A 12,233-nucleotide genomic window follows, 5' to 3' on the forward strand; every position below is an offset into this window, starting at 1 on the left:
TTAATTGAATATATACAATTTAATATTGATCCTTGGGGAGCAATCCATATAAGTTAAAACAAAAATCTTTTATATATCCGTATCTTGAAGTGTATTTCCTATTGTATTGTATTGTATTTAAACTTTTCGTCCGAAAAGAATGCTCGACTACATACTGCGTACCTGTATTTGAAAGGTTTTCAATTAATTTGAGCAGCTTAGTTAAATATTTCACATATTATTTGTTAGTTAAATGTTTAAATTAAATTTTGGTTAAAGAATATTGTAACTAATACTGTAAAAAGAAAAGATTATTAGATTATATATTTAAACAAACTCTAAGCAAAAGTTACTTGAAGTCGAGCACGTTCAACAAGAACTTTGTTGCTAAATATAATATAATACCCTTTTTATTTAGAGTTCTACTACATAAAACGGTCACTCAGAATGGATAAACAAAAAACTTTACAGCAAATTTGTTGTGCATAGTTTTCATAGTTTCTTCGTACTTACATTGAAGCACATTTTTTAATGGATCTGAAGATGAAGAAGCATGTGCTTATATAGTAAAATTAGATATCACATCTTTATATTTGGTCATTTTTTATTGTTTTGTTTTAAAGACTCGAAAATTATTTAAATCTTATTTATATTATTAATTTAAAATTTAGAAGATTTTTTCTTTATTTTATTTTTTTAATCTTTATAATAATCTAAATAAATGTCACAAGCGAAAGAAGTGTAATAGAGGGGTGCAGTTTCACTTTGCAACTACTTTGCAATGCAATTTGCATTGAAAATATTCGCGAAGGTTTGTGTATGTTAATTTATGTACTTATAACTGCAGATTGATCCCTAAGGAACTATTATAGAAACATATATTTTAAGCAAATTTCCATGTAATATTACTTATATATAAAAGACCATTTCGAACGTTTCCTCAGTTGCAAATTCGCCTTTTAATACAACAGAACATTTTAAAATGAGGACAAAAGTATTTCAAATATTTTTCATAATTCTTGCAATCGGAAATATAAATTGTGATTTTAGACCTTCTGACTTCTGTGAATTATTCAACTTGTTTTATGTGGATTACGACTATTATGAAGGCTATTTAGATATCAACTTTCAAAGTTTTAAATTCCTTATACAACAATTAAAAGACACAGTAGAACATGATATCGTAAACGGATTTTTAAGTTGTTTTCCAAGTCTTGATAAACTTCGCATTACAGTGAGCTTCAGACAAAGTAAATACATAAATTTTACTAAAGCAGCTCAGTTGAAAGACTTATGCATAGAATTTAAATCTACTGAAAAAAATCGCATATTACACCCAGCCCTCGAAATGGTTCCAAAAAATCTTTTCCATGGACTAAACAAATTATTGAGTCTCACAATTAAATCAAAGGATAAAGTTATCTTATTTGCCGAACATTTTCAAACATTAAATCTAAAGAATTTAAGTATATTCGTATCTACTAGACATTGGACATTTGACTGGGCACTTTCACTGGAATTACAAAATAATTTGGAATTCTTAGAACTTCACTTCAGTTACGAACCTTTTCTTCTTCACTTTTTTAAAGATTACACAAAATTACGCTTTATCGAATTCTCTAAAGAAAACAATTTTACACAATGCAAGCATGCCACTATATCGTATAAACCCATTACATTCCTCGTATGTTCACAACATTCAAGTGATTGTTGCTTCAACGCGGACGTTAATAAAAAAAGTTGTCCTGAACACTTCAATTGTAAGCTAGAGAAAGTAACACAGAGATTTATAATTGAATACGATAAACTAACTACGAAACAACTAACGAAAGTACCAGAGTTGGTGAACCCAATAATTGGAAAGACGGCTCTTTATTTAAATAATCAGAACTTAACCAAATTGCCAAACTCAACCTTGTATGGATATTACAATCTATCGGAACTGCATCTGGCTAATAATAACCTCACGGAATTACATGTTGCTCAACTGCCACCCAATTTAACATATTTGGATATCAGCAACAATAGTCTTCAATCCCTGGACAAAAGTGTGCTGGATTTTCTATCGAATCGACCAGGACTGCGACTTAAGCTAGCTGGGAATCCTTGGATCTGTGATTGCAATAATGACGCTTTTGTTTTATTCGTTTCCCATCACTTGAATAATTTAATTGAAGACCGCAGAAGTGTAAAATGTAATCTTGGTCTGATAGCTCAACTCACAAAAACAGATATTTGTGGAATACCAAATAATTACATTTATATTGTCGGTGTTGGATCTATTATAAGCATCGCTGTCATGATAAATGTATATCTGTGTTACAAGAAGTCCATTATGATGTTTCTTTATGAACGCAATCTTCTCGTTAATTGGGATAACTCAATTAGAACCTGAAGCAAACAAAAATAAGAAATTTGACGCATTTCTTGCATTTTCACATAGGAACTTGGACATGGTTGAGGAGTACGTTGAGAAACTGGAGAATGGAGCTCTGGAATTTAAGCTGTGTTTCTATCAACGCAATTGGATGGTAGGAGCATCGATTTCTCAGTGCATTTTGGAGTCAATAGACGAGAGCAAAAGAATCATCATCTTGTTGACCAAAGAGTTTACGAAGTCCCCTTGGAGTCGATTTGAGCTACGAACCGCAATTCAAGCGACATCGGGTGATAGCCACAAACGACTGATTGCCATCTTGTATCCTGAAGTGGAAATTGATAGCCTCGACTCGGAGCTAAGGACCTTTTTTGAAATATCACACGTATCTACAACGCGATGATCCACACTTCTGGAGGAAACTCGCCTATGCTATGCCCCATAAGCAGAGAAGACAAACAATGGTTACAACTGTATAACTTGCTTGCTTATTTTGTCTTTGAAACAATTGTATTTGAATCTAAAATCATGTTTCCTTTTCACATTTGTTTAATTTTCAAATTGGGAATCTCAATTTATAATTCCAGTAAATATATATTGTATGTATAAATATAATCACAATGTATTAAAAATGTTTTTCGTTCCTGCAATATCTACATATGTATTAAAAGAATTCTTTTGCCGGAATAAAATAATTAAATTACTTGGAGTCCGTATGATTCTTTTGCTCTTCTCTATTGACTTCGACCAGTTCCGTTGATTGATTTTTTAGGAAACACATAGAAACTTTTTCATGCCCGCAACTCATAGGGTAGAAGCGTATTATCCGCATCCCTGCTGACGGAAATTATGCGGCGACAGCCCGAGCATTTGATCTTGGACTGGACGCAGCTGGCGAAGCGGCAATTGGCCTGGCTGGTGGCCCGTCTGCCGGCGCTCAAGAATCTCTCGCTCCAGAATTGTCCCATCCAAGCGGTGCTGGCGCTGCACACATGCCTCTGTCCCCCACTGCAGATACTCGATTTGAGTTTTGTGCGCGGCCTCAACGATGCTGCCATCCGGGACATTTTGTCGCCGCCAAAGGATTCACGGCCCGGTCTCAGTGATTCAAAGACACGACTGCGCGATCTCAAGATGCTCAAGCTCGCTGGCACAGATATCTCGGATGTTGCGGTGCGTTACATTATGCAATCGCTGCCGCATCTCAAGCACTTGGATCTGTCATCGTGCCAGCGCATTACCGATGCGGGTGTTGCACAAATTGGCACATCGGCGACAGCAATCAATCGCTTAGCTGAGCTCAATTTGAGCGCGTGTCGTCTGGTCTCTGAGAATTCGCTGGAGCATCTATCCAAGTGCGAGAGTCTGGTGTGGCTCGATCTGCGGCATGTGCCGCAGGTAAGCACACAGTCCGTGATACGATTTGCCAGCAATTCGAAGCACGATTTGTGCGTCAAGGATATCAAGCTGGTGGAGCGACGTCGTCTCTCGCTCACCAATAACTGGCATGACTGAGTAACGACGACTGCGCGAGGAGAGCGAGGGTGACGATGACGATGGCAGCGGCAATCCTAGACACATACACACATGAATTTGTCTCGGTTAGTTCATAATTCACAGATGCACTTTTGATTCAATTTCCCCACCACAAACCCCAGTCGGAATTGGTAGTCGGAAATTAAAAGGCTCCCTTTGAAGTACACACTTCCAATCAGATAATAGCCCATATGCCAAACCAAAGAATATTTCGTTTTGATCAGCCCTTCGCATCCAATTTCATACACAGCTTGAGCTAGTAAGCATCTCATATGTTTATACGATATTTAATCGTAATTAGGCGAAATTAAATATTTCGTTTGTCTGCAATTCTACAGTTTACTTTATGGCTTGTAACTTTTTTTTAGTTATTTATCTAAGAGCCTTTTTATACAAGAGAACTTTTATACACATCCCGTTTTCACAGGCAGAACAGTTTTTTTTTTAACTAACAAAAATAACTAGAACACTTGCTTACAGTTTTGTGGAGAAATAATGCTTCTCATAAGGAGAACATTGCTGGTCAAGCTATCATTTCACGAAGTAAGCCACAACTGAGCTGCTAAGTTATCAACTTTGTGTGCTTTCGAAGGTCACTGATGAGGTTGTTTGGCAGCATCCGAAATACGTAGCTACATATCTGACCAGCCACCATTATTATATTGATTTCATTGAATATCCAAAATACTACATATGTATAAAAGAAATGATGCGAAGGGCATTGAGAGCCGATTATTGAATTCTGATAACAAATAGATCTATATAAATTCATTAATATTTTTGTCGTTTCTTATGCATATTCTCGATATGTAGTGATAGTTGATAAACTCACAAAATCAGATAAATATATATGCAATGCATGCACATACATACATATGTTTATGTAGAAGATAGATGAGATTAGGCATTTAGTATTCTCCCCCGGGCATCAACGTGTCGTAGCACCTAGAGTTAATTAGAGCAGGGAATTAATCTTAGCTTAGTGTTAGATCATTCTGTTAACTCAATGATTCTTCAGTTTTATTTAATGACAACATGTGTGTGTATTTATTTATTGTATTCAAATCACTCTTTGGAATCTGTCAATAAGTCCGCCCTCCGACTCCGTTCCATCATGATACGCAACGCCCCTCCAATCCCTAGAATCCCTAGTAGAAGCTCAAAGATCGGGCGCATTCATGTTAAGCAAAGGATAAAGAAGATTTAAGCATAGTGATAATGTGGCTAAAATATATATATATAACATACTACATATACATATATTCATAAATATATGAGCAACATAAGAATTATACGTGGTACACCTACAATACATACATACATAATTATATTTAATGTTTTACAAAAATTATAATAAATAGCGCATAATGTTAAAAATATATACACTGCAAATTGTTTTTATTTAGTGTAAGAACTGTGAGATACTTTCTACCCATAATAACCGTGTGGTTATTATTCTTACACCAAATTTATAAACCGAAAATATATTACATTTTACAGAAGGCTATATTTGATATATCAATATATGATACACTATATTGGGATCGGAGATGCCTCCTACTGCCTGTTACATTTCCTGGAGGCACAAAGTTATAATATCATTCTGCGCTATGGATAGCGGATATAGAATTATACATACGGGGTCTAAATGAACACGAAATAACTTTAGTGAGCTAAATAATATATTTTCTGGAGCAGTTCACCAATTTCACCTTTCCTCTCATTATATTTCAATTCACATTTTAATCTCTTAAGATCAAATTCTTATTTGAACTAGTAAGAAAGCTACAGTCGAGTGTGCTCGACTGTGAGATACCCGCGACTCATTTTGAATAAAAGCAAAATATTGCGGTATTAATTTTAAAATATACCAAAATGATAAACTGCGAAAATACTCAAAAATATTAAAAAAAAAAAAAACGGTATAGATGTATCTGCAAGGTCAAACCAAAAAAAACTAAACAGACTGGCTTAAGTAATGACCTACATATTACCATATCAGACCACTTATCTGAATGTTGGATAATCCGTACAATTGCTGTCCTATTAACTATCTTCTCTGTGACTCCTCTGCTTTTACTTGGAAGATTGTTATTTAAAGATTTAGTCAGTCTTGGGAAATAAATCTTAAAAGAATTGGCACTTTTATGAAGTAGTTAGAGGCCACCTTTAAAAGATCTTACTCCTTTTACCTAATCAATAATGATGCATACAAAAATAAATTTCTATTTTCCATTATGGGGATGGGATGGCTTTCATTCGTACAGAGTAAAGTTTCTGATTGCGGTCAACTTGGTGGCCGCCAGTGCGATCTCTGTCTACGAATGATTGCAAGTTGACACACAGCCTCCTCGTGGCACCTCCTGGTAGCTATCCTAGCATCCGCTAGATAGTGAGCTAATGTGTGCAGCGAGTCATCCGGACGGTAAATGGTTGAGCGCAGGGCTTGGAACCCGCCTCGGAAAAAAAGCCCAAGGAAAACCAAAGCGAAAGCCTCGGAAAGGATCCCCCCTTATGTTGACGACCACCGCAAAATGAAAAAGGGCTACGATTTAAGGATATGCACCTGGAATGTCCGAACCCTTAATTGGGAAGGTGCCTCTATCCAACTGGCGGATGCCCTCGAGAAATTAAAGGCTGACATTACCGCCATCCAGGAAATGAGATGGACAGGACAAGGTTGCTCCAAGCGAGCAAACTGCGATATTTACTACAGCTGCCATGCGGAGAGGCGCGAATTTGGATGCGGATTTGTAGTAAGCCGGAGACTTCGCCACCACGTCTCCAATTTCACCCCAGTGAGTGAACGGCTGGCTACAATCCGCGTCAAAGCTAGATTTTTCAATCTTAGCATAATTTGCGCGCACGCCCCGACGGAGGAGAAGGACGATGCCGCTAAGGATGCATTCTACGCGAGACTCGAGGACACATACGACCGCTGCCCAAACCACGACGTGAAGATCATCCTCGGGGACTTCAACGCAAGGTTGGGCGCGAACGCATCTTTGACCGCACCGTCGGTCAATTCAGCCTCCACGAGACCACCTCGAACAACGGTTTCAGGCTGATTGACTTCGCCGCGGCGCGAAACATGGTAGTGAGTAGCACCAGATTTCGGCACCTCGACATCCACAAGGCCACATGGCTGTCCCCTGATCAAAAAACGCGCAACCAGATTGATCATGTTGTGATAGACGGAAGGCATGCCTCAAGCGTGATGGACGTGCGTACGTTTCGTGGAGTCAACATAGACTCGGACCACTATCTTGTCGCAGCCAAGATACGCATGCGGCTATGCCGAGCGAAAAACGTACGCCCCATCACGCAACGAAAGCTTGACGTCACTAGGCTGCGATCACAACGGACAGCAACAGCCTACTCCACTCACCTCTCGGAACTGCTCTACCAACCAACCCCTCTTCCTGTTGACGCCGGCGGACTCTGGGCGCACATATCCCACTCCATGCGAGCTGCCGCTAAAACAGCCATTGGGTTCAAGCGCCCACCCACACGGAACCAATGGTATGACGAGGAGTGTCGCGTCGCAGCTGCGGCAAAAAACGCCGCCTACAGAAGAACGCTGCAGTCTGGCGCAACGCGAGCTACGTGTGAACGTTACAGGGAGAAAAGGAAGGAGAGAGGCGGCTTTTAGACGGAAAAACGGGAGCAAGAAAAGCGAGAGTGCGAGGAACTCGAGGTGTTGCAGGACAGAAATGATGCTCGAAAATTTTACCAACAAGTCAACCGTCTGACACATGGTTTCAAGACCGGAGCATCTAACTGTCGAGATGAAAACGGGAATCTGGTTACAGATACGCAGTGCACGCTGAGGTTATGGAGGGCGCATTTCTCCGCTGCTAGCAGGCGATGACGGCACCAATCCCGCCATTGGAGGAAGCAGCCCGATACCACCAATCGACGACAATGTGGATATACCACTACCTAGCCATGACGAGGTCCGAGTTGCTATTATGCGACTCAAAACAACAAAGCAGCCGGTGCTGATGGACTGCCTGCAGAGTTGTTTAAGGCCGGCGGCGAAGAGCTGATAAGGTGCATGCATCAGCTCTTCTGCAAAATATGGCTAGAAGAAAGCATGCCCAACGATTGGAATCTCAGCGTCCTTTGTCCTGTGCTGAAGAAAGGCGACCCGACGATATGCACCAACTACCGGGGAATTAGCCTGATTGCCATCTCATATAAGGTCCTATCGAGCGTAATATGTGAACGACTGAAGCCGTATAGCAGCACACTGATCGGACCTTATCAGTGCGGCTTCAGACCTGGCAAATCCACTATAGACCAGATCTTCACATTGCGCCAAATCCTGGAGAAAACCCACGAAAATGGAATTGACACACACCATCTCTTTGTCGATTACAAAGCTGCATTCGATAGTCCGACACGAGAATGCCTATATGCCACCATGTCTGAGTTCGGTATTCCTGCAAAGCTGATACGTCTTTGCAGGATGACATTGAGCAGCACCATCAGCTCTGTCAAGGTAGGAATGAACCTCTCCGAACCTTTCAATACCGTTCGAGGTTTCAGACAAGGCGACCCCTGTCGTGCAACCTCTTCAACTTTGTGATGGAAGGGTCTTGCGGAAAGCCGGTGTGCATCGAGCTGGCACTATTTTTATAAAAGTGTCCAGCTCCTTGCTTACGCTGTTGATATTGACATCATTGGCCGCAGCAAGCGTGATGTCACTGCTGCATTTTCCGCTATCTAAAAAAGTCAGCAAAAGTGGGTTTGGCGGTAAACGAGGGCAAGACGAAGTATATGCTGTCTACAAGCAGGGAGACGCGGCGTCTAGACTCCCAGGTGGTAGCAGACAACTATACGTTCGAAGTGGTCAAGGAGTTCACATACCTTGGCACTGCCATTAATACCAAAATGACGTCAGCCTGGAGATCAAGCGAAGAATCACACTTGCCAATAGGTGCTACTTTGGTCTGAGTAGGCAAATGTGCAATAGGGACCTCTCTCGCCGAACAAAATTAGCACTCTACAAGACACTCATCCTACCCGTGCTCTTATATGGCGCAGAAGCATGGGTAGTGTCAATGACAGATGCAGCAGCGCTTGGAGTGTTCGAGAGGAAAATTCTTCGCAAGATCTTCGGTCCCGTTCGGATTGGGGACGACTTTCGCATTCGGACGAACCACGAGCTGTACAAGTTGTACGACGACGTGGACGTGGTCCGGCGCATCACGATACAACGTCTGCGCTGGCTTGGCCACGTTGTGCGTATGGATGAAGAATCTCCAGCTCAGAAGGTATTCGAAGCGAGAGTCGACTACGGGCGACGACGAAGGGGACGACCAAATCTTCGATGGAAGGACCAAGTAGAGCAGGACCTTAATCTGCTGGGAATTTCTAATTGGAGGAGGCGCGCGAAGAGCAGAGGCGCCTGGAGGGAGACGCTGAGGTCGGCCAAAACCCGAAATGGGTTGTAGTGCCACCTAATAATAATAATAATTTTCCATTATCATTTTTAAATATTGGCTCAATGAGTATTTTATATTAATCCTGATGTTTAAAATGCAATCCGAGTCGATGGTCTTAGTTGCTAGCACTCCCTTCTTTTAGTTATTATATTATTTTGTATAATAATTAACATGTAAATAATAATTATAAAATGCAATCGACATTGTAATTAAAATAGGGTTTTACCAAAAAGAATTATCGTATTAAGTTATTGCTAGAGTGGAAATTCATTTCCATGAAATTCCCATAAAAAATACATCGCTTATTTACATTTAGTAATGTTCAGTTATCTTAGGAAGTTACAGCTGGGGAATTGATTTGAACATTCCTTTATATAATATAGATTACATATTCAGCTTTTAATTAATCCTTGTGGAGCAATCCATATAAGTTAAAACAAAAATATTATATATATCCGTATCTTGAAGTGTATTTCCTATTGTATTGTACTGTATTTCAACTTTTCGTCTGCAAAGAATGCTCGACTACATACTGCGTACCTGTATTTTAAAGGTTTTCAATTAATTTGAGCAGCTTAGTTAAATATTTCACATATTAATTGTTAGTTAAATGTTTAAATTAAATGTTAGTTAATGAATATTGTAACTAAAACTATAAAAAGAAAAGATTATTTGATTATATATTTAAACAAATTTCACTTCTTTACTTTTAGTTTTTTGGTCATTTTTAATTTTTTTGTTTTAAAAAATCAAAAATAATTTAAATCTTATTTATATTATTATTTGAAAATTTAGAACTTTTTTTCTTATTTTATTTTTTAATCTTTATAATTTAATCTAAATAAATCTCACAAGCGAAAGAAGTGTAATAGAGGGGTGCAGTTTCACTTTGCAACTATTTTGCAAAATGCATTTTACAAAATGCGGGTATATGACTTGCATTACATATTTATATTTTCATTGTAAATATTCATGAAGGTTTGTATATGGTAATTAATGTACTTATAACTGCAGATTAATCCCAAAGGAACTATTATAGAAACATATATTTTAAGAAAATTTCCATGATATTTATAAGACCATTGCGAACGTTTCCTCAGTTGCAAATTCGCCTTTTAATACAACAGAACATTTTAAAATGAGGACAAAAGTATTTCAAATATTTTTCATAATTCTTGCAATCGGAAATATAAATTGTGATTGTAATCCTTCTGACCCCTTTGTATTTTTCATCACGTATGAGGATTTCGAATATTATGAAGGCTATTTAGATGTCAGCTTTGAAAGCTATCCAGATGACGTTAGTGTTCTAGAGGACATTTTATGTCTTTATCCAAATCTTGAAAAACTTCGCATTACAATGAGCTTCACACAAAGTAAAAACATAAACTTTACTAACGCGGCTTATTTGAAAGACTTATACATCGAATTTATATACACATCTGACGACTATATAGATATGGCTGTTCCACAAAATCTTTTCCATGGACTAAACAAATTATTGAGTCTCACAATTAAATCAAAGGAGAAATTTACCTTATATCCCACACATTTTCAAACATTAAATCTAAAGAATTTAAGTATAACTGTTAGAAATCTGAACTTGCAATGGTCGCTTTCCCCGGAATTACAAAATAATTTGGAATTCTTAGAACTTCACTGGTATTACAGACCTGATATCTTTCTTCTTCATATCCAATTAAATCAAGACTTTACCTGGATGTTTAGAGATTACACAAAATTACGCATTATCGAATTCTTTAAAGATAACAATTTTACACTATCTCCCACTATATCGTATAAACCCATTACATTCCTCGTATGTTCACAACATTCAAGTGATTGTTGCTTCAACGCGGACGTTAATAAAAAAAGTTGTCCTGAACACTTCAATTGTAAGCTAGAGAAAGTAACACAGAGATTTATAATTGAATACGATAAACTAACTACGAAACAACTAACGAAAGTACCAGAGTTGGTGAACCCAATAATTGGAAAGACGGCTCTTTATTTAAATAATCAGAACTTAACCAAATTGCCAAACTCAACCTTGTATGGATATTACAATCTATCGGAACTGCATCTGGCTAATAATAACCTCACGGAATTACATGTTGCTCAACTGCCACCCAATTTAACATATTTGGATATCAGCAACAATAGTCTTCAATCCCTGGACAAAAGTGTGCTGGATTTTCTATCGAATCGACCAGGACTGCGACTTAAGCTAGCTGGGAATCCTTGGATCTGTGAATGCAATAATGACGCTTTTGTTTCATTCGTTTCCCATAACTTGAATAATTTAATTGAAGACCGCAGAAGTGTAAAATGTAATCTTGGTCTGATAGCTCAACTCACAAAAAACAGATATTTGTGGAATACCAAATAATTACATTTATATTGTCGGTGTTGGATCTATTATAAGCATCGCTGTCATGATAAATGTATATCTGTGTTACAAGAAGTCCATTATGATGTTTCTTTATGAACGCAATCTTCTCGTTAATTGGATAACTCAATTAGAACCTGAAGCAAACAAAAATAAGAAATTTGACGCATTTCTTGCATTTTCACATAGGAACTTGGACATGGTTGAGGAGTACGTTGAGAAACTGGAGAATGGAGCTCTGGAATTTAAGCTGTGTTTCTATCAACGCAATTGGATGGTAGGAGCATCGATTTCTCAGTGCATTTTGGAGTCAATAGACGAGAGCAAAAGAATCATCATCTTGTTGACCAAAGAGTTTACGAAGTCCCCTTGGAGTCGATTTGAGCTACGAACCGCAATTCAAGCGACATCGGGTGATAGCCACAAACGACTGATTGCCATCTTGTATCCTGAAGTGGAAATTGATAGCCTCGACTCGGAGCTAAGGACCTTTTTTGAAATA

The 12,233-nt window shown here is 38.4% G+C and overlaps 1 protein-coding gene across 1 annotated transcript; it reads left to right on the plus strand.

The window, feature by feature from the left end:
• The first annotated feature begins 6,426 nt into the window (after positions 1 to 6,426).
• On the plus strand, positions 6,427 to 7,544 carry LOC133836686 (craniofacial development protein 2-like). Its single transcript, XM_062267276.1, has 2 exons — positions 6,427 to 6,878; positions 6,956 to 7,544. The coding sequence occupies exons 1-2, from the start codon at positions 6,427 to 6,429 to the stop codon at positions 7,542 to 7,544; spliced, it is 1,041 nt and encodes a 346-aa protein (XP_062123260.1).
• The last annotated feature ends 4,689 nt before the right edge of the window (positions 7,545 to 12,233 follow it).

The sequence above is a fragment of the Drosophila sulfurigaster genome, chromosome 2R, assembly GCF_023558435.1.
Source record: "Drosophila sulfurigaster albostrigata strain 15112-1811.04 chromosome 2R, ASM2355843v2, whole genome shotgun sequence".
Classification (NCBI taxonomy): domain Eukaryota; kingdom Metazoa; phylum Arthropoda; class Insecta; order Diptera; family Drosophilidae; genus Drosophila; species Drosophila sulfurigaster.

Excerpts from the sequence above, each read along its gene's own strand:
- LOC133836686 (XM_062267276.1), top strand. The coding sequence starts at position 6,427 with ATGAAAAAGGGCTACGATTTAAGGATATGCACCTGGAATGTCCGAACC. Across the intron at positions 6,879-6,955 it reads CTCGGGGACTTCAACGCAAG|GCTGATTGACTTCGCCGCGG; the intron begins GTTGGGCGCGAA and ends CAACGGTTTCAG.